Below are 24,040 nucleotides of genomic sequence, written 5' to 3'. Positions count from 1 at the left end.
ATTTCAATTTACATATTCATGACGTAAATCCGCGATAATCTGCTGTCAACCAATCAGAAAAATAGAGCGTACTCGTAAGCTCCGCCTTGCGTTCGATTCTTACACGCGATTGGGCGGTGCTTTACCAGCGCCGATTAAGATCAAAGGAAACTTGAAAACGACACATACCCGACAAGTTTAATAGTAAATAATCGCGAAATTATTCACATTCGCTCTTGCGTCTTTGGTAGAATTGTTACACATTCATGTTGAAGGAAATCTAAACGTTGGATTGTAAACTAACATTTTGTAACAAGTTCGCGAGTCAGTTGTATTCGCAAAATTCGTCACATTTATGTGATTTCAAATAAATACTATAACAGTTAAATTAACATCAGGATAACAATTTAACAACAAATCGACTTACAATTGATGCTTTCTGGAAGGAACTTATTACTTTTGTGATACAAGTATGAAAACTCAAGCAATGAATCTTAATCAGTTGTTGGATATTGACGATGCCGGACTGCAGGGGTCGGGCAAGGGGGAGGGGGTGGACTCGAAATGCTCCGTCAAGTTGGAGGAACGAGAGCTGTGGGCCAAGTTCAAGGAATACACGAATGAAATGATTGTCACCAAGAATGGGAGGTAAGAAGCTATATAATTCACATAATACAAGAACATTTTATAACAACATTCGATATATCGTAATTATATGTATACAGAAATGGTGACTGTGTGCTTGATCTTTCATAGACGTGCCGGTTACTTAAAAAGTTAACGTTAAACGTATTTAACGTCAAAATACGCAACGCTATGATGTTACGTTTACGTAACCCCTTGCTCGAATGGCTTTACAAATCTATAGTATTGAGTGGGCAAAATTCGGTTGGCCATCTTCTGATTATGGTGATTTTCATGTAACAAATCTTCAAACAAGTTTGGATTTCACTTATTCTGTATCGATACCTTAAAATTGTGTACATGTAAGCTTCCCGTTTAATTCAATGCTATTATTAGCTCTTTTACTTGTGTTTTATGTATCTAGAATTTTTTTAGAAATAAGTACAACCACAAAATACCATGTACTAAATGTGCACATATTTTATCTAACAAACATTTGTAAATCTCTATGTCTATTGAAAAGTAATAGAGGCTATGGCAGAATATGTACTGACTCGAGAGTTTTATAAATTCAAAACGTTTTTTTTTAAATCTTCCACTGTTTATTTTTTTTTTTTTCATTTTTTGGGGGTTAACTATTTTGATTATACAATAAGTTCAAAACACATATAAAAGCAAGTAGATACATAATATTTTTATTTATTTTTATAAATCTTATTGTTTTTATAACGTCAACTGAAAATGAATATTAACTTCAAAATATTTAATCTAAAAGCCCCACAAAAGGGTTTTTAATGTATTGTTAATTATTCCTATTTTTCACATCAAAGTAATATTATAAGGGTTGACAAGAATGCAACATAACTTGTATCAGAGGTTGAATATGCTTATAAAAGTGTTGGTATTTATATAGGTTTTAAAATACTAAATTCTGAAAGTGTGGAAATGAGGACATGAAATTATTTTCATAGAATTAATCATGATCGTCTAGCAACCACACCGCACCCCCTACAACAAAAACAATAAACTTCTACATATAACATATATATTATTATATAATATTATATCAAAATAAACTGACAATTGCATACTGTTATTTTATTTATGAATGAAATTATTTATATCCATGTTTTTCTCTACCCACGTGTTTCAGTAACATTCTTCTCCGTGCTTCACAAACTTATTGGCAACCAAATTATTAATTACAAATAACATAAGCATTTCAAACTCGAATATAAAACGAAGAAATGAATACATTGTAATAGGTCTAAGTTAGAGATTAGGGTGAAATATTCTTGGTTTTCGCATATTCATGGGTTTTAAAAATATCCAGTACGCAAGAAGGTGGTACGCGGTAAGCTAAAGACCGAAAATGAGCAGGAATCAGTTGCTTACATTCGTTTAAATCCATTGCTTACGCTGGATTCGGATTTAAATTTTATAAGTATTCGAACCACATTGTCTGGGGAGGGTTGGACTTATGGTGTTGCCGCGATGTGGGGACGGGGTGAATGGTTATGGGGACGGGGTGAACGGTTATGGGGGACGGGATGAACGGTTATGGGGGACGGGGTGAACGGTTATGGGGACGGGGTGAACGGGGTGAACGGTTATGGGGACGGGGTGAACGGTTATGGGGACGGGGTGAATGGTTATGGGGACGGGGTGAACGGTTATGGGGACGGGGTGAATGGTTATGGGGACGGGGTGAACGGTTATGGGGACGGGGTGAATGGTTATGGGGACGGGGTGAACGGTTATGGGGTTATGGGGATGGGGTGAATGGTTATGGGGACGGGGTGAATGGTTATGGGGACGGGGTGAACGGTTATGGGGAAGGGGTGAACGGTTATGGGGACGGGGTGAACGGTTATGGGGACGGTGACGGTTATGGGGAACGGGATGAACGGTTATGGGGACGGGGTGAACGGTTATGGGGACGGGGTGGAAAGGTAACTATGGAAAGGTGTCGCAATGCAACGTTTACTGATTGGAAGTTTCTTGGGTAGCACACAAACAGACAGACATGTTTATTGTTAACATATTTATATAAACAGTTTCTTGACAAAATATAATAAGTTTAAGCATTTTTATATATATATTAATATAGTCGATAATGGTCACAGCGATGAATGGCAAGGAAATATGTACGTTATATTAGCCCAATGTATTTAAAGAACAATTATTTTATTATTTATTTTGTATTACTAGAAATACAAATATCACGAACTCGTCGAAATGACAACATTAACCAAGAAAGGCCTTGGCAATGTGAGCGATATCTTCGAGGGTTATTTGTATTTTGAGTTTTTCACACAGGCGAACATGATAACGCCGTACATTTTTCTACGCGTTTTATATAAAATGACGGCAGTTTAGGGCCCCTATGAAATGTTTGTATAACGCCTTTGTAAACAGATGTAGGAGCTTTTTGCGACGAGCACCATTTTGTCAGTTGCGGTGTAATATGATTTCGATCAATTGTCAGCCATGCTTCGTGAATAAACAGAGAAATATAGATATTAATTATCAACTACTCATGTTGAACATTTATATTATACTTAACGCAATTGGTATTATTGATGCGTTTCGCGTTGGGCCTAATATCAACATATAAGATTCGACGTAATATAAAATAATTATGAACATCAAAGCTAGCCGATGTAGTTCAAATTTACAAAGGTGGAAGTTTCTAATTAAGGCCTACTCGGTTGACTTTTTCCTTCTTTTCAAGTCCAGGTGGTAAAATTGTGATTTATACGATTAAGATATGAGAAATCAAGTATTTATTTTATACAAGATTCAAGATTCAAACATATTTATTAAGTAACGTAAACATATAATGTTTCTTGTTACATAGTTAATATGATTAAGACAACTAGTGGTATATGGATAAAATAGCAAGTACATGAGTGATAATGAAAACAAGGTAATATAGTATCATTCAGGGGCGGATCCAGAAATTGACGTTAGAGGACGGGGGGGGGGGTAACTTAGGGGCGCAACCTTATTGACATGTGCCCCTCCCTCAGAATCGAAAGTATATGGCATAAACTTTTTTCCTGTGGATTTGGGGTTACTCCCTGAAGAAAGTATTTACAATTTGTAGTCGGGAATGGTGAATTAATAGCTTATTTTGAGTACGTCTTTTTACCATAATTGATGAAAAAAGTAAAATTGGATGATTTTAGAGGGGGAGGGGCCGGATGCTCTAAATTCGCTTATGACCTTATCATACAAAAAGACGCACAATTCTTTCATGTAAGTAAAGCGTTAACACAAGTAATGTGAGGTTGATATCAAAAATGATTTATATAAACAATGTATTAAGTACATCCAACAAAACAAGATAGCTATCGTTTATAATTACTATACATTATTAACAGTGTTCGAACGTATAATAACAGCTACATGTATATATTAACATAACCGTACACGTTCAAGAATTTAGGCATGTTTACATACTTCTCCAGACCTGAAGAAATTCGACAAGATAAAAAATCTAATATTTTTTCGCAATGCGGTTAAAAACATCCAGTCGTTTGGGTTGCATGAATACCTTTTTACATCAGTTTTTAATAGTTCCATATTTTATAGTACTGTCAAATGTTGCACACAGTAACATAATAAGAAAAAAAAGTTTCTCAAATATAAGCAGAGTTGAAATGCGGAATATCAACGCTAGTTTTTATTTTCAAATTGGTAATAAGAAGCCATCAAGCAAACTGGGTAGTACTGTGTCGCTAACATCTGCTGCAATAATATTTCAATTATATACTGTACTATCATTACATTTTTATGTTTTTACTTATTGTACGCGGTTTTTGAGAGCAAATTTTACTAATAGTTTGGTTCAGGGAGTTTAGATATGTATCTTTATGAGGCAGCCATTTTAAAATCGTAAGATGTGACCTTGATAAGATTTATAAAATTAATAAACGACAATTATAATGTAAGATTTGCTTACCAAATTATTACCATAAACATAAGTTGTGTATTTACAAATCATTTGGTTAGGAATGAGAATTTGATCACTAACAGGTGTTTCAGAACAGGACGATCCCTTTTGTTCACACAGTAAATATGAGAAGTTTTATATCTTGTATCCATTGAAAGCAACGCATAGCAAAACAGAATGGTGAATAAATTTATGATGCTAAAAATCACAGTATGACACACACACAATATAATCCAAAAACTAGTTTTTACTTTCATTGATTTTCAGGCTCTTTAATTCTTCCTCAGGAACCTGAAGCATTTTTGAAATTAAGATTATTAATTCAGTTTATTATTTGCGTTTGACACAAGTTGATCTATTTTTTTAAAAAGGGAGCTGGACCCCCCCCCCCGGACAAAATCCCCGCCGCTCATTTTGTATAGGTGGACATAATCCCCCCCCAACCATTTTTCCCGGACATAATATAGTAATTAAGACTTAAGGTTTTACCATCATTAATTGATTGTATTGTTTCAAAAAAATGTTTTAGATGAACTTTTATGCTAATGACGACTATGCTTTTTAATATTCTGAATGGGTTGGCTTTTGAAACATTGCCTCAGACAAACAGTAACAATTTTGAAATTTTTGAAACATGATAAATCATGATTTACGTAGATTTGTGGTAATGACAAACAATATTGATGCTACAAAGACTATAATTCATATAGTTCATTGAAAATAAATAATAGATAACACACGAATTAGCATTTTATTGCACATTTATTACGTGAAAACCTCCGAAAATGTTATACCAAAACAGGAAATCAGTAAGGTACAAAGGGGACCCCAGACAGTGCATATTACTAGGAGTCCATGTGATAAGGGCCATTTTAGGGTTCAGACCCCTTTTCAAGTAGCAGGGGTTGCAGTTTTTGGCTACTTGTTACCGATTGATCTCCGCCATTAAACTCACTTGAGTCTTGGGCGGTGCTCTATTGTCCTAAATCAGATGTCGCATCTGGGTGTGCTCTATCTGTGTCCGCGATCTAATCGATTAATATTTAAATAAGACATTTGCATATAGCCAAAGATAATATTGTTTATATAAATCATTTCTATATCAATTTGATTTTAGTGTGTTTTAAATCTAAACAGAACGTATTAAAGTTTGTGTGTCCACAAAGAGTGTCCCTCGTTGACTGCTTCATAGAGCAGTTGGTCATTTTTTTAACAAATGAAAAAATAAAAATAATTTCAGATGGTCAGATCAAATAAATTAATAAATATATACGTTTTGGCACTTATTCTTTTTTCATTATGATTTAAAATTCATGAAGTTGCATTATCGCGCTGTTGTTAGTGTTGTTGTTGTTGTTGTCGTTGTTGACGGTGATAAAAAAAATCCCAAACCCCACAAAATCTTCCTATTTATGATAAATTAAACTTTGAACAAAGCTACAGTGTCTACAGTGTCAAAATCTATATCAAAGGATAATATTTCAGTTCTATTTTATTCTCTTCTCCCCAGGCGGATGTTCCCAGTATTCAAAGCCAGTCTGAACGGCCTTGACCCCAACTCCATGTACACGATCCTGCTCGACTTCGTCCAAGTTGAAGGTCACCGCTGGAAATACGTCAATGGCGAGTGGGTGGCGGGCGGCAAGGCCGAACCCTCCGTCCCAAACTGTGTATACGTGCATCCGGACAGTCCAAACTTCGGATCCCACTGGATGAAGGAGCCCATCTCATTCAGCAAAGTGAAATTGACGAATAAGATGAATGGCGGCGGACAGGTAGGTTTTGATAAGCATTTCCATATTTCTTCCCTGCTTTCAGCAAAATTACGTTTGTGTTATTCTTATAGCCATGCAAACGGTTCCGTATATGGTAACTTACTTGTGTACTTTATTTCAAATTACCAAAAAAGCAACAAAAAACACAAAAAACATTCAGTGTTTTCAGAGGCAAACGTGAGGTTCTTGAATTATCATATTCAACGTTTTCATGGTATTTTTTTCTGGTGAATATACCATCGAATTTATTTAACAGTGTAATTATTTGATAAAAAGAAGCGTTTTTGCCTTGCATTTATGTTCAGTTGATAGTTATTAAACGCTGACCATTGATAAGTCAATGGTTTGGGAAAAGTATGTTTTTTGACCATGTGATTTTTATTTACGTTGTTTTCTCTGCTTATGTTTACTGCATGGCAAGTCTTTGCTGGTCATTCTCGTTCACCAGAGTGACGATGCTATGCTTACCATGCACATAGATTGATCGAACCTCTGATGAATGAGAATGTTGCTAGCCTTTATTCGAATACAATTTTAAGTGGATTTTTTTGCGAAACATTTTTACTTCTTCAATGAAAAATCATCCTCGCACACCAGAGTGAAGATGCCTTGCGTACAACGGAGACAGTTCGATTTATCATTATCAAACCTCTGAAGAATGAGAATGACAAATATATGAAAACCCGATTTGATTATCATTACCTACCTTAAAACAACAGCGTTTTATCATTATATGCACAGACAATTGTCACCATTTGCATGTTACTGATGGCTCGTGTTATGAAAACATTCCCACCAAATTCAACAACTTTGTTTATTTCGTTTTTCTAATCTGCTTATCCTTTAATCCAATTTATAAAACATTACGGAGACATCTTGTCCCAGTGTTGTTTTCACAAACATGTTATGTTTTGTGACACCATTCTATCGTATGGATGTCATGGGTTTACTGATTTTTCACGGGTTATGTGCAAAAATTCGCGGACTCTTACGGAATTTTCATACCCGTGTGAAAAGAAACGATTTGAAATAGTGTTCCTATCGGATCAAAGTAAAGACTTCAATATATTAAAGAAATAAAAATTAATATGTCGTTATAATAATAATAATAATAATAATAATAATAATAATAATAATGACAATACTTTTCTTATTATTTTATTATCATTTTAATAAATTAATTTGAATGATTGCATTTTATAAGTGAGAGAGGTCGTTGAAAAATATTTTTCAGTTTTGAACTATATTATGTAAGTCTATAAATGTAAAAAAAAATCAAATTGCGTGGCATTTATCTATTGAAGGATATTATATCACGAAATCTGTAATAATGTATTATGTAACGTATAGCCATAAATCTGCCTGAAGGTTTAATCCCGTCAACCGTTACACCTTTCAACATACGTGCATTAATGTCCCAGGTGGTTTGGCGTTGTCCGAAATGAATTGCCTGTCCGAATGTTACGCTACCTCGGTCATTACACAGCTTGTTTCCGGGATTCACGGTAAATTCATCGTTTAGTTACGGATGTCAGTGGATTTTCACATTTCGCCACTAAAGCAAGAAATCAAACGGCAAAAATGATACAAAAATGCATGTAAGAAATAAGAGAATTGTCGGTTGTGAAAAGTAAGGAGTCGTATTTAAAATATGTACATTCTCATTCCTCAGAGGTTTGATAATGATAAATCTCACGTATTGTTGTTACGAATAGCATCATCGCTCTGGTGTTCGAAACTGTATTATTTTCCGGACACAAAACAATCGAACAAACCGAAAATCAAACGCACATAAGGTGACATATTGTTTTCATTTCTTCAGAATATTGCTATAATAATATCAGTTTAAATATTGCATCACTATTACATTACAGTTACAAAACTTACAGTAAGTGTAATTATATAAGTTCATAATGAGAGTTATAATACCATTTAATTATTGTACTGCATTAAGATTACTGCATTATTAATAATGCAAGAATCATTTTAGTTTCCCTATTCAAGAGTAATCATGAATTGAACTCAGACGATCTGAGAATAGGACATTCTTGAAAATCCTTCGTCATTCAAACGCTTAATATTTCATTAATCACTTGCAAATCAATGATTTTTCGCTGTTGATTGACAAAAACAAACAAACTAATTTGGTATTTTGGAAGCTGTTTAGTGTCTGGTCAATATTCCTGTTTGCTTAATTTGAAGTATTTGTTTTTTGAATTTTTATTTTTGTAAGAAGTGACCACAACCTGTATGTCTCAGACAATCCCTCGATAAGGACACTACGATTATTAATTTCAGAATATATATGTTATTATTTATGTAAATGTTATGAACCCGCGGCATTCGACGAAACCTTGAGTTCTTGTTATTCTTGCCTGACTGATACAAACATATTCGAGGGAAGGACAAAGAACCAACAGTTTCTTTCACGAACTTGTGGGCGACATTTTCTGCATTTTTGTTCTTCTGATGTTTAAACGAATGTCCCTGTACTTGTTTCATCTTGTATTCTGGAATAATAAAAATAGCGACATATTTTGCAATATATAATTATGTACTTAAAATGATATAACATAACAATTTATATTTATATTTTGAATATATTGTGATTCATGTAATATACTTAGGTAATTTGTATAATAATTACACTATTGTTTCCGAACAACGGTCTCGGGTCTTTCGTGGCGAATATATATTTATGTAAATAGTATGGGTGATTGAACATTGCGAAAAATACTGGATACTGTATGACAATACTTGAACATAAATATTGATGAATTTCTTTCCAACATGAGTCTGCCTGCACTTTAAAAACACTATTTCATTTATTTATTATATATTCTAACGAATTAAAATAAGAGTAATTTTAATAATAACAATAATAATAATAATAATAATAATAACAATAATAATTATAATTATAATAATAATAATAATAATAATAATAATAATAATAATTATAATAACGATAATGATAATGATGATGATGATGATGATGATGATGATGATGATGATGATGATGATGATGATGATAACAAATAACAGTCTAATAATACATAATAGTAAAATAATAATAATAATAATAATAGTAATAATAATTATATATAATTCAAATTATATTAAATAATATTTTCAGATCATGTTGAACTCTCTGCACAAGTACGAGCCTCGGTTGCACGTTGTCAAGGTGACGGCGAACGCCCAGAAGAAGCGGATCAGCTCCTTCAACTTCCCCACAACGCAGTTCATCGCGGTTACAGCCTACCAGAATGAAGAGGTGAGTGGGGAAATCGGAACACCTCGGCCATTTTCGGGAAAAAGATTGCCGGAAATGGCTGAATTATTTACGATTGGTGGTTGGGTGTGCATATTGGTAGTGCGCTTCTTCTCCGGTTTGAGAGCTAACGTTCAGGGAAATTAAAAATGAATTCGTGATACATTTTAACTGATAAAAACACATATCTAGTTGAATTAATTCCAATACGACCATATCTAAATTTTCAAATTTTATCTTAGGGTAATCTCATTTTGCCGTCACCTCTTACTCATGTCCCTTCTGTCGGGGTGAAGCAATACTATTGTCAATGGGCCCGTGCAGACATTAATTAACTCTTTCACAAAATAGTTCCATTGAATAATCAAAATGACACGCAATATCAGCTTGTTGACAATAATTAGTGACTTGGAGAATCGAGCTATAAATAAAAATAAATAAATAAATAATTGTTTTGTCTTTCTGTTTCAGATCACTGCATTAAAAATTAAGCACAATCCGTTCGCCAAAGCATTCCTTGATGCCAAAGAAAGGTAAAAACATTTCATGATTTCTTTTTATTTATTTCGTATATAATATTAATATTAATTTAACTAACTCATTTCGAAATAGTTTTACAATTTCAATTGCCCAAAATAGTTCTATGCACCATTTTGACAGAGTTTAAAGGACATTATTTTCTGCTTAAAATAGGATGATTGTTGAAATGCATTTCATAACCTTTGTATACATGAAAAGGTTAGATATATTCATGTATTTTCTTCTGTATTTTAGACCCGACCAAAGAGATTTACTGGATGATAACTTGGACAACCAGAGATCGCTCTCCCACTGTGAGTAGACATTAATTTACAATAAAAATATTAGATTATTGAAAACTATATAAGACATGAAAAAATAAGAAAAAAAACTCTTCACGAAAAGCATTGTATAGTGCTTTTAATCTGGATGAATGAAGAAAAACCAACAACAAAAAAACAACAACATTCATTTTATTTTCATTTTTTCACGGTAACATTATAAATAGGCCCATTATCGTTACATCAGACATGTAATGGCATATATTGGCAATTTGGCGGAAAATACAAAACGAGGCATTTTTACCACCGGGTACAGTTGCAAAATTCTTATAGGCTAGTTTAATGATAAAGAGAATCAAGGTAATTAAAAACTCTAGAGCTTTAGAAGTTTTCATGTATAATACGCGTCGATTTGCTAACATTCAACTAGCAATATTAACCACAACAAATTTGAACCAATACCATTTTGGACTAGGTAACACTAGTTGAGATTTCAATATTTAAAGGTACAAAACACACACCCCGCGAATGATACCTTAGTGTCAATACAGCTCTATACGGTTCACGAGAACATCCACAGATGACGAACTTTTTGTTGGTTTTACTCTTCCAAAATAAATAATAATGTCGAGAGGCCAGACGGTATAGCGTCAAAATCAACAAAAAAGAAAAGATACAACATTGATTACCGAGACAATTGTGTAACAGCGAAATTGTATTGCTTTCCGTTCCTTCCGTTATTTTCCAAAGCAATTCGGTAATAAACGCGGTAATAATTGAACTAATTAGTATTTCAATATTGTCATCGTTTTAAAATAGAAGGACAAATTCTGTTTGCGGTGGTCATGGGGTAGGGCGGAACGGGGCAAGGAAAAATAGAGATGTTGCATAACCCCGCCCATTTTCGAGAATGAAGCGTCAGGTCTCCCGGGATCTAACACCTCTATCTGTTTTTACGCTTAAACTAAGTTTGTTTAACCTAATTTAAATAATAATAACTATGTGCGACCCTTGCTGTGTGATTCTCTAATGTACGTGTATTTTAGAACTGTGTTATATAAATCCATGTTCATGTGAACATCGCACTAGCGGATCTAAGCCCCCCCCCCCCCCCCCAAAAAAAAAAAAATAATAATAAAAAAAAAATTCGTCCAAGTTAGACTTTTAGTTTCATAATGGAAAAAAAGGAATGAAATACGCCCAAAATGCACCATTTCGGACTTAAATATTGTTAAAACAATATTGCGGCTTTACCACCAAACCCCCATGCCAACAATTGAAACAAAATGGTTTCGAGGGAGGGGCGCAAGTCAAAAGCTCATGCACCTATGTTACACCCCACTAACGTCAAATCCTGGATCCGTCCCTGCATAGCTCCTTGTTTTAACAAGTAGCCACCCAGAACGTTTCCAAAATCACAAGTAGCGGTGTGGATACAGGAACGAGGACATTATCAATTCATTCTATTATATAGTTGATTTACTCTCCTGTTATATTAAGAGGGCCCTCGAGTAAAAGTAAACACGCATGGAACGGTCGCATTTGAAGTGAACAGGTGTATAAAACTAACACAGAAATCAGCCACTATATCAATTTTGTAGTTGACAAAACTTAAACGAAACTTGGCGAGCCTTGTATCATGTCTGAGAAAAATTAATAAGACCACTTCGCATATACTTCAGAACAAGTTTAAGGGCATTAGAATATCTCCCGAACGGTGAGATGTCTTGATAGGTGTTCTGTAAGATGAAATATAACCCGAATACATAGAGTCCGTACAAGCTGTTCTTGTTTATTGATAAAAACGCACAAATCATTCAGGATGGGCCAACATGAAAAAGAGACTTCTTATCATTCATGTTTGTTTATTGGGAACGGATTTCTAAAAAAAATATTAATACCTGACCATTCACAACTGATTCCTGAAAAAAATATCAATTATTGACCATAGGCAACGGATTTCTAAAAAAATATCAATACCTGACCGTTGGCCACGGACTTCTAAAAAATATCCATGCCTGACCATTTGCAACTGTTTCCTGAAAAAAATATCAATACCTGACCATTGACAACGGATTCCTGAAAAAATATCAATACCTGACCATTGGCAACGGATTCCTGAAAAAATATCAATACCTGACCATTGACAACAGATTTCTAAAAAATATCAATACCTGACCATTGGCAACGGATTTCTTAAAAAATATCTATACCTGACCATTGACAACAGATTTCTAAAAAATATCAATACTTGACCATTGGCAACGGATTTCTATATTTTTTAAATACCTGACCATTGGCAACGGATTCCTGAAAAAAAATGATGCTTGCCAATTGGCAACGAATCCCTTAAATTGTCACTGCAGGCAAAAAGGGCTTGAATGTATGTTTTCAATGCGTCGGGAAGAAATCTTTCAATTATTATCATATTTTCATTGATGGTCCACTTGTGCATGAGGTGGAGATGTTTCAAAATGTTACCATGGTAGGTTGGTCATCGATATGTAATTTAACACCCAACTGAATTACGGTTGCTACGCTATCAGCGCAAATCTAGCATTGGTCAAACAAGTGGTCAAATGGTCACCGAAATATGACCTCTGTTTGTTACAGACCAAAAAATCTCTGGCACAGGGTTGCCGGCACGTTTTCGGAAGCTCCTGTGAAAGTCTGCTACTGAATTAAGCATACCCGTGTTAATCGCTACACATAATACAGGTGCCTGGACAAATGTTCCACTAATCTCAATTTGTCAAAATGTCACTATGCTTTATCTTAGGAGGTGAGAAAGAGAGTACTGATATGGCGCGTGAATTGAATAGGGCCAGCTAACCTATGCAAACCTCCAATCTAAATTTCTTCAGATTTCCTCACGTAGTTGTGAAGTGTAGAAGATAAACCACCAGGCTACTTATACATAAATTATTAAGTAGCTTTTACATGGATTCATTTGAATACGGTAGATGGCGCTTTGAACAGGTCCAGGTGGCGTTGAAGTTTGATAGAATTGATTGGCAAATAGAGGCAATAGTTCTTAAAGATAGTTCAAATCTGTTTTATGGTGACTAAAGCTAATGATATAAATTTATCAAACAGTGAATGAGCCGTTTGACATGCCTTAAATAAAGCGCTGTTATCGTGTTTGAAAGAACTTGATGTAATAAGACGAATACAATGAAAGTATAGTTTATATATTCTCACAGATAATAAATTAAAAAAAGTTCAAAAAGGCCTCAACATTTAAAAAAACTGAGAGTAAATTTGATCCGTCCCATCAGAGGTTGTGTGTTTATGAGCATGTATGTACATCTGTCCGATATATGAGATATATATAATAAATCGAGCATATTTGTCGTGTAACCGCGTGATAATGCAATATTTTCACGAGTGGAACAGACACGAGTTCTATCTTTTTTGAGATTTTTTTTTATCTTACACCGATATTTCTTCTTTTTCTTTTATGCTAAAAATAAAGAAAATGTAAACTGTTTGGTAACTAATTGGAAACTCGCTTGTTGTACATGACCTTTTGACGTCAATTTGGTGACGTCATTAAAAAACCCAACCCAGCACAATGAAAGCTGCGCTTCTTTTGTCAAGTAATACGGGAACCAAAATCTCAAAAGGTAGTGAAGATAACAGGATATTTCACTGAAATGCACAAAAAATAAGTAGATAAAATTAATTACATTGTATGACCAATACTCTTTTTGACGAACCACTAGAAAGAAGTGAGGCATTTGTCACTTATGAAATGCAATTTGTTATAAATCGCATGTTTAAAGTATGAACAAGATCATTTAAGCAAGTCAAATGTTACAAAGTAGTTCTAGATTAATTTAATTAATAGTCGGCAGTCAGGGGCGTTTGATCGTTAGTCATTTAATCTTTACAGCGTTGAATCTACTTGAAATTCCTCTTATTGAAATGATAACAACGCGTTCAGGATTAACACATTAATTTTATTAGATAATCCCTATCTTTTTAAACATAGGGGCTTTTGGGGATTACCTCTCCCCTCTAAAGCATCGGAACCAACAAATTCATCCAAGTGCTCAAGTATTCGGATACACCGTTTCCCGGATAATTACAATGTAGATTGTCATCTATTATCGGATGAAAAGGGGAGAGTTTAATTCAATTTTCGGCGTCTTTGATGTCTACATTCGCATCAACAATGACATGGACAGGTATATTGGCTATCTTGTTAAATATCGGATAAGGGCGAGGTTTGCTATTTATTACTTGAAGATTGTCGGGAGATAGGTGTAAATGATTTGGTGGTCTTTCACCTATATTTTTGGAGGTCTTTCGTCCATAATTGGGCATTTTTAGACGCACTGGCGGAAAATGTTAACATGAAAACATGAACAACACACATTAAATGGTATTATCAGTTTCTGTAGTTTTTTTTCATCAAACTTTTTAACTTTATAAATACATTATCAAAGGACAATGGTGTCTTCGAAAATGGGTCTTATTTATTTAAATTAAGGGGAAAAATGTCCACTTGACAACCATAACGTCGTTTAATTTAACAAAATCCTGAACAATACATATAAAACAAGATTTATATATAGAATATATCATCCCTATCTCTGTATTATACAACCACTGATGGCTTGCGCAGAGTTACGGTTCGTGATTTATTATCCGTATTTCAAAGTGTAGCCACCGAAACACGAATGCAATATCTGAACTATAATTGTTCAAACGAAACAAAAAATGAAGGTTTTATAATCAGATGTCTATTTGTCAGAACTGACATCGAGGTGTAACACATTGTCTGGAGTTTTAGAGCTTTTGAATAAAAACACTTCTAAGAGCTTGGCAACCGTATCAGATGTTTTGTGGTTCTAGAGGGGAGGAATGTTTAATAATTAAACTGTAAAAGTTATGGGACTTGTCATTGTTATATGTTTGAATGTTAAAACATGTAAAATCTGATGCCGTCAGGTGGTGTAGGATATTAGAATATGAGAAAATTGGAGAGAAAAAAACTTGACAAGATGCGAGTGTTATAATGTATGGGTAGATTCGCGGTGGGTGGTATATTTTATATACCCCACTATCCGAAATAAAATAACTATTAAACCCTTATAGACGTGTGTAGAACGTAGTCACACTCATTTTCCACCAGCCATGCGTGACATGCAGATAAGAACGTATCTGATGAAAATATAAAAGACTCAATTGAAATCGCTCATCGGGCAATTAAGAATGAATAAATTGAAGACCACACTGCGATGTGTTTGGGTGTAAATAAAATCGTCCGAAAATAAAGAATGGTAAAATTGTTAGTGATGACAGTTTCAAGGGGTTTCAAAAACATTTCAATTTGTTGACACCGGGCGTTTATTCTGCTAAATGGACACAGGACCCAAAGTGACAACACCTTAATTGAAAACATTAAAGGCGTTCTTTAATACCATATTAGGCGCCCATTTAAATTTATCAGTATTTGTATAAGTGTTGATTATATATTCAGAGTTTTTCGAGTGGATGCGCGTGTCAATCTTCGGTGATTCATCGTCTTTGATTTCATCTTTGAAACTTTTTCAAGTTCAGCGTTTAAAACTGTTTCAAGTTTTTTTTCGAAAACAAGATATGTTCAATAAGTTGTAAGATATTTCGGCTGAATCCTGAGAATAGGTCACATAATGTTGACGGTGTCTGTTAAAATCTCTTAACACCAACAGCAACAAAAACTACCATCTTTGTCATCATAACTGCCACCACCACAAGAAGCAGCAACAACAACAACAACAATAACAACATCAAAAACATCACCACCATCAACAAGAACAACACCGCCGCCACCACCACCACCACCACCACCACCAACAACAACTATAACAACTACAACAACAAATCCCCACCATCACCAACAGCAACACCTTGAAGAGTGGCATAAATAGCAACGGCTTTTATAATGAAGCTAAGGTAATTTATGCCTGATTCACATGAGCTGTTATGTAGTTTTAGACGTTGGCGATATTTTTATCCAGATATCTGAAAACGAAGTAAACAATATCATGGCCACATAGTGCACACGCAAGACTGTCAGCGTCGCATCTTAATTAAAATCTCGAGCCCATTCCAACTACACATGCGAAGGAAATTGGGAATTATTTCTGTAATAAAAATTAAATTTATGACTAATTTATTTCAATCTTCTGCCCACTACATGTTATATTGAGGGTTTATGCAGTCTAACGTAGGATACAGCGAAATTTGCATAAAATTGATTAAAGAAAATCATAGTTCAAGCGCATCAATGATTAGAAATATTATGGGTATGATAATATAACTGGCAAAGACGATATTTAAAATAAAAGCAACAACGACCTTTATTATTTTGTTTATAATATTACCGCCACCACCAGCAACAAAACAACCATCGTCACGACAAAAAATGAATGAATAAATAAATAAATAAATAAATAAATAAATAAATAAATAAATAATAAATAAATAAATAAATAAATAAATAAATAAATAAATAAATAAATAAATAAATAAATAAATAAATAAATAAATAAATAAATAAATAAATAAGAAAATAAGAAAATAAATAAATAGATAAATAAATAAAATCAGTTGTGTGTATGGGTGGGTGTATGGATGAATGAAGAGAAGCAATTGACAAATATAATGTCGAAATCACTCAGAGTCTTAACTGTTACCTAGACAAATTTTACGGCGATATATTTATTTACGATTATCTTTTTGTTATTCTCTATTTCCAGTGACGGGGACCTGGTACCTACCACCAGGGGGAGGCTTGGTGCCGCCACCCGCACACCAGTTCCCAAACGCCCTCAACCTGTCCGCGCCCGCGCACTGCGACCGCCTCTCCTTCCGAAACTCCCGACACAACCCTTACTCGCACCCCTACCAACGCCGCTCCCCGCCAGGTAAGATTAATCACAAATATTTTGTCTTGTTTTCCAAACGTTTTATAGACAGAAAAGCACATTCGATCCGCAGTTTTATACTTAAATTGTTGGTAAAAGCCTAATCGAGTTCGATCTTCTTTTTTTAAATGATATTTAATACGTTCTCTTTCGTATAACAGTAGTATTTGAGGACATTGATAGAGTGCTTCCCCGTCTTTAAGGGTCAATAGGGCCAATAATCGCTAATATTTTGGGATATAAATATACTTGCACAACATGTACGCCTTCAATATATATTATTATAAAGAAATCAACAAGAGTTTCAAGACTATTTATAAGACGTTAATAGTTATATTATAGAAGTATTCAAATGAATTTCTTATTGCGAGGTTTAGGAATAAACGTTCACTCTACTCGACATGCTGAAACATTTAAAGAATTTCAACTTTTCCATTATCTTGTCCATTACAAGACCACATCTGAAGTTGTCGACGCTCTGTATATATGTTTCAATTCTTGTTGCTAAAATTGCCCACTAATAAAAACGGTCATTGTTATAAGCACCCAAACGCCAAGTCACGACTGCACCATTAAAGCGGTCATTTACGGCCTTCCGCAGTGTCATCGTGGTCAGAATAATTTATTTCTTATCATTATCTATCTTCTTTTCAAACTAAGCAGGGCTGCATCTAACTTTCAAATCATCTATCAAAATTAATTGCAGTTTTTATAGTATCCGGAGAAATTTCACCTATTCAAATACCCACCGCTCGGCGGCATGACCATGGTATTTTGACCAGTCTATAAAATCAAGATGGGGAAGAGAGTAAATTTATTTTATTTCACTTTTGGGCCGTTTTAAGACTCTTGTATGAAAGTAAGACAATCTTGTTTATGTCACATTGATGAAACAAAAAGGACAACTTTCTGTTCCATTCTATTTGCTTATGTTTATACGTCGCCATTTTGAGACCCATTGCTGGACTGTATAAACAAATTTAACGGTCCTTTCCCTATTTCAAGCTGCAGTTAAGACACACTTCTGGTATAATTGAAAGGAAAAGATTTTCATTATCTTCCCCAGATGATTTTACTATTCTAACTATAGCTTTTGTCATTTCATTTTATGTTTAAACGTAGATACCCATTTTCTTGATGTTACTCATAAAAAGCCCATGAATTATTCGTTAGGGGGATCTACAAAGGATGAATTTAAATTGTTTGCATTTTATAATTCTCCTTTGTTAAACAATTTGTTAAAACTGGTCCGTAGTAAATACTATTCTCTGGGGTTAAAATCCGAATAACTAATATATTAGGAATAAATTCTATCACTTTGAAGACGTATTTTATGATTTTATGGAATAAATGACCATTTAAGATACCGATTAAGCAATCAATTTGTCTCTAACGCTTAAAACGTCGTAATAACCAATATTAACTAACAGGGTTGGCGCTTTCCCGAACAATTCTTTGTTAGTACTCTGCAATTTTAATATCAAAATTTCTCATTTCGCACGGCCGTCTTTTGATGACCGAATAAGGAATAGACCATAAATTTTCAAAGTGCAATATCGTTTTCACTAGTCACTACAGACATTCAATATTATTGTTGATGGGCAATTTGTAGTTATTAAATTCCACTTTTAACAGAGAAAATTGTTATTGGGTTACGGGGTATAATTTGATAATTGGGTTGGTCATTGTCCAGGGTGTTGGATATGGTCATTTTCTGTCCACCTTTGATGTTTTTCCCGTACGAATGTCCGGTCTAGGACCAGTCATCTGTTGAACTTTATCAACAGGTTTTTGAACCATTTCAAGCGATTGATTTAAACCAAAGAGATACTTGCAATAAAAAAAAAACATCCGAAAATGTTAATATTCGTTTGCTATCTTATATTCTAAACGTCAGCATGAACATTTAAGAGTCATGTGCTTTTATTAAGGACATACCAAATTGTTTATATTTATAGCGCCAACTCTCTGTTACCCTGTAAAAAACAAACCCCCGAAAAACCTCGAATACTAAATAAGTGGAATACTATGTAGAACATAGACACCAGTGCCTCTTTAGTCCATTCTGGAACATTAAAATTTAAATAGATTTCCTCTGCAAAGTGAATAAAACTTGTATTGAAGTGTGTTGATCATGAGACTCGCACAGAATGCAGCATTGTCTGATATCAAATGCCAAGAATATACTAGAACAAAGAACGAACATGTTATTGTCGTGTTTGTTCTTTAGACGGAATTATAGTTAAGGGAAATAAAATATGGCATAAACCAAAATTGTTAAATGCATATTTAGTCTTGATGAAGAAATCACTGAGAGAAAGATGGGCCAACTGAGAATCCATTTTACTCTTATTATGTACACAGTAATTTACGGTTTCTTTCCATCGTTTCAGGCGGAATTTCCAGAGAAATGGCCCAGAATCTGCCTTGCCTCAACATCGCTGACAACTGGCCTCAATTTTCAACCAGTCCGAGCATGCTTAGTGGCAACTCCGTTGGCACCCAGTCTCAATACGGAATGTGGATGCCCGGATCTACAATGCCGGGAAACATCTCGCCCAATCAAAACTGTTCAATGCCGTATTTGCGGAATACCGGATATCCAATACCATCAACTTCTAGTCCAACACATACGTCTTCTGGTTCCGGTTTAATGTTTTCATCCAACTCGTTTGAGCAATGTGACATCTCCAATTTTATTCCAACTCCATCCAGGGATATATCGAGAAATAGCAACTGGAGTCCACTCACACCACCCCCAATATGATTTCTGTGTGACATATGAAAAACTTGACTAAGTTCAGCTTAAACTGTGATAGTAGAGAGTAAATGAAAGCAGGCCCCAAAAACTTCAACAAAGAATAGTTTTGTAGTAGAGAAAAAGTGAAATCAGGGCAAAAAAGGGAGCAAATGAAATAAGGGCCCTAAAGCTAGACCAAAGAATAGTTTTTTAGTTGAGAGAAAGGGAAAGGATGACTGCAAACGCTTGACCAAAACATAGTTTTGTAGTAGAGATGTCATGAAAGAAGGGCCCATAAGCTTGACCAAAGATGAGTATTTAAATTGCTGCGGTAGAAAGTGTAGTTAAGGTTTATGCCATGGTGCTTCGTTAAAAGACATTTTATGTTGGAAAAGACGGATTTGAATAAGGGTAAGAGCGATCAAGATGTTCAGTTATATATGAAGTGAGAGTCACAAACTGAAGGAAAAGTGTACTTGCAAAAAAAAATAAAAAAAAACTGGCCCCTGAAGCTAAAAGTATCGAATTGTTAGAATAAGTATTCAGAATATTGACGTACAATACGTGCAGTGGCAAGATGGTGATATTGACTTCAAGGTGAATTATTCGTCGGCAAGTCTATAAAAAACTGCTGATTATTTTCTATGCATTGAAATTCTTTCTTTTTATTCAGCCGAAATGGCCTTTTTTTACATCAATTTCATTTTTCATTATTATTCATGAACCATTATGATTGTTATGTGCTATTTAAGAATTGCTAAATAAGTATAGAACTTGTGTATATAAGTGTAAATATGTTCTGTATTTGTTCATCTATATTTGTAAACATTTGTGAATAATGCTGCAGAATTGTAACTATGAAATCAAACGTACGGAGAAATGATTACTTTCCTCTGCTACAGTGCGTACAAGCAGACTTGAATTGAAATATAAACCTATGTTGAGGGCATTTTTGTATAAAGTTATGCATTAAATCAAGACGATTTCTATTCAATCTTATTTCTTCATTTGAAATTCCCTTAGCAAATACGTAGATGTATTCTCAAGCTCTTTTTCATGTTTATTTTCCACAAAATTACAAATCTCGTATTGACAATCGGATGCCTCGGCATTGAAATTTAATAATTAGATATTTGTCCAAACAAAAACCATGAAAAGACCATATCATTCGTCACCAGACAAATGTGAAATGATTAAAGATGTATTAGATTGATATCAATAACTTCACCATAATTATAACAAATTTGAAAGTACGCTATAAAGTCTTAATGTGCTAATAGGGCTACAAACCAAATATCATTACAGTGAAGTAAACTCGGAGGTTTTTGATCGTCGTTTGAAGCCCCGGGATGGAATATTTGCTCGGCGTTCTTGAAATGGACAAGAAAGTTGACACAGTGAACATTAAATTCCACCACAGACACCATGAAACGTACCTGAACGCTTTCATGAGCGAGGAAATGAGTCGGCGCTCATACCTCTTCATCTTTGTGTGTTTTGGTATTATAAGCGTGTGTAGTTTCAAAATAAATGCGGAGGGTTTCAATAGATGATACAATTATACATCTTTACAAATGTGCAATTATTGCATATAATCCGATTTAATGGTGAACTAGTAGATCGCCATGGTAGTAAGGTATCCGATCCATAATAAAGTTAATTCACAAATAGTTCCATTCATCATAATATTAAATGTTGGTGCCTGGTGCCCCCCATGTGTGATGTTTACATTTTCTTTCTATACACATATCACCTCCCCCCCTCCCTGACACAGAAATTAGATGGGCACACCCCTAATTTAAAATTCTGCGAAGTTTAATGTCAAACTTCTCTGAACGAGGGCGACTCGGTGTCTTGTTAGCTCATGATGAGCCCGGAGATGGGCTCGAGCCCTAGACTTTTGGCGAGGATACCCTGCCATTATGAACCCACGACGTAGATACCCACCATGATGGTGAGAAATTAAAGTAGCTAAAAATATTAAAATTTAATTAAACGGCTGCTCATGACTAACCACATCTATAATTTATACTCGTACTCAAACCAGGTTGCCTTATTCTGAATTTCTCACGTGTGGTCTCTAAAATAATACATTATAATTTCTTCTGCTGTCTTAAACATGAAATCTATACCGTATAACTTGATATGGATGTCAAATTGATAACTCATACAATATTATTTTCAGTTATTACTGTCCATGATAACAATCGGTGAAGGGTTTTTCTTCTATGAAATTAAGGGGGTGTATTTCTATTCATGTGAGGTTTCATTTTGGGCCAGGGACGAAGCCTTATGAATTGTTTATTACATTTAAATTAAATTGAACGCGAAATTTTAGATGATTATTTGCGCAAATTTATGTAGGAAGGAGTCGTAAATTACACCTGTTTTGGAAACTAAAATAAAATGACAATATCATAGTTTTTTGAGCCCAAGTGAGGATTTTCAGTCCCTAAAGAGCATTCTCGTCTACCAGCCGTTAAGGGCTAGGGGTTTTTTTTTCTAAGAGGGTAATTAGGGTCCTAATATGCAGAAAGCGTGTCCGGTTTCTCTGGAACAAAAATACGTGGCGTTTTAATGCTCGAGTTAGCCGGAAGTGTGAAAAGCAGTGGAATTCGATATTTTTCAAACATTGTACTGTGGCTCTTTGAAAATTAAAGAGAATCTTAATACATTAATCATTGAAGGCATCCAGTAAATACACCGGTATAGATACACATCTAGAATTTATACAATTTCGAGCACTTATCGCATTCGAAGGTGAACTTTTACAAACAAAAATATTCATGAGTATTTGTCTGATACTTGTTTATTTTACACATTTCTTAATGACAATCAAAGTGTATCATACCAGGCCTTAATATCACAAAAATATGTAAGTCAAATCTCAATCTCAAATCATTTTCACACATAAAGGCATACAATAATTAAAATTCCTGTATGTTTTAACTATTTTTTAAAAAACAACAACGTATTTTCTCATAGAGCGTTTATTGAAAACTTTTGTCAATATTTCCAAGAAAAGTATACATGGGAAATTATTTTAAAAAAAAAACGATAAGTTGTACTCAGTTACAATTTTTTGCTGTAGTATATTTTTTCTTTGGAACCTTGACCAAAGTTTTTAATCAATTCAATGAGAGAATGTGCGTTTAAGTTTAAAACATATACGAGTATTCATAACTTTTGATGTTGTGCGGTAAAATGAGTTGAGATGGAGATTTAACTTTTAAATTAGTATTTTCGTGATATTGGAGCCAGGCATGCACATATGTTTGAAGTGAGTTTTAAGACTGGGTGTAACACAACAATGAGGGGTCCGAGCTTATTTAAATAACCTGCTTACATGCAATAACTTAAGTTAGATTTTTGTCGTTAAAAGTAGAATGCCAAAGTAACGAACCTTTGATAATCAAATTACGTTTATCAATGTACAAAACCTTCATGGCACCGCCCCCAAACTGTTCTGCCACGCCCATAACTACTGGAGGTCGGGCACTTCTTATCGAAGCGTTTAACACTTTAATACCTGATATGTGGGGAGAAATGCCTTATAAAACCTGATTATTGTATCCCTTCACAATAGTGTAGGCTTTAAAATTGTTACATGGTTTCTAAAGCCCAGCCAATTCAATTAAAACGAGTCAACTGAGTTTTTGTAAAGGCGGTTTACGGTTAACAATAGAAGTATGTAATAGTAAACAGAGCGGCCTGTTTCATCTTTGGACGAAATGACTTGTTTCTTCTTGAAGACGTTTCGATGATTTAAGGATATTTCATGCGATTAAAGTTTAGATATTATGCTTACATTTTGAAACGGTAGGCCACCAAGGTAACATAACAGTATGTTAAAAGGAACTGTTTGCAGCGTACACAAAACGTGGAGTAAGCTAGTGAGGGATTAAACGCGACACTCTCAGAGAAGGACACGGTTTTGAGATTAAAAAATTTTTCCCGAATCACTTTAGTTTGC

The 24,040-nt window shown here is 34.4% G+C and overlaps 1 protein-coding gene across 1 annotated transcript; it reads left to right on the top strand.

The window, feature by feature from the left end:
* The first annotated feature begins 214 nt into the window (after nucleotides 1-214).
* Nucleotides 215-21,056, top strand: LOC128238894 (T-box transcription factor T homolog 1-like). Its single transcript, XM_052955203.1, has 7 exons — nucleotides 215-627; nucleotides 6,072-6,336; nucleotides 9,473-9,613; nucleotides 10,082-10,143; nucleotides 10,385-10,443; nucleotides 17,160-17,327; nucleotides 19,721-21,056. The coding sequence occupies exons 1-7, from the start codon at nucleotides 452-454 to the stop codon at nucleotides 20,092-20,094; spliced, it is 1,245 nt and encodes a 414-aa protein (XP_052811163.1). The 5' UTR covers nucleotides 215-451; the 3' UTR covers nucleotides 20,095-21,056.
* Nucleotides 21,057-24,040: the final 2,984 nt, after the last annotated feature.

This window comes from Mya arenaria, chromosome 6 (genome assembly GCF_026914265.1).
Source record: "Mya arenaria isolate MELC-2E11 chromosome 6, ASM2691426v1".
In the NCBI taxonomy this organism is placed as follows: Eukaryota; Metazoa; Mollusca; class Bivalvia; order Myida; family Myidae; genus Mya; species Mya arenaria.
Note: the sequence above shows the minus strand (reverse complement) of the source record. Positions and strands in the feature narration are given on the sequence as shown.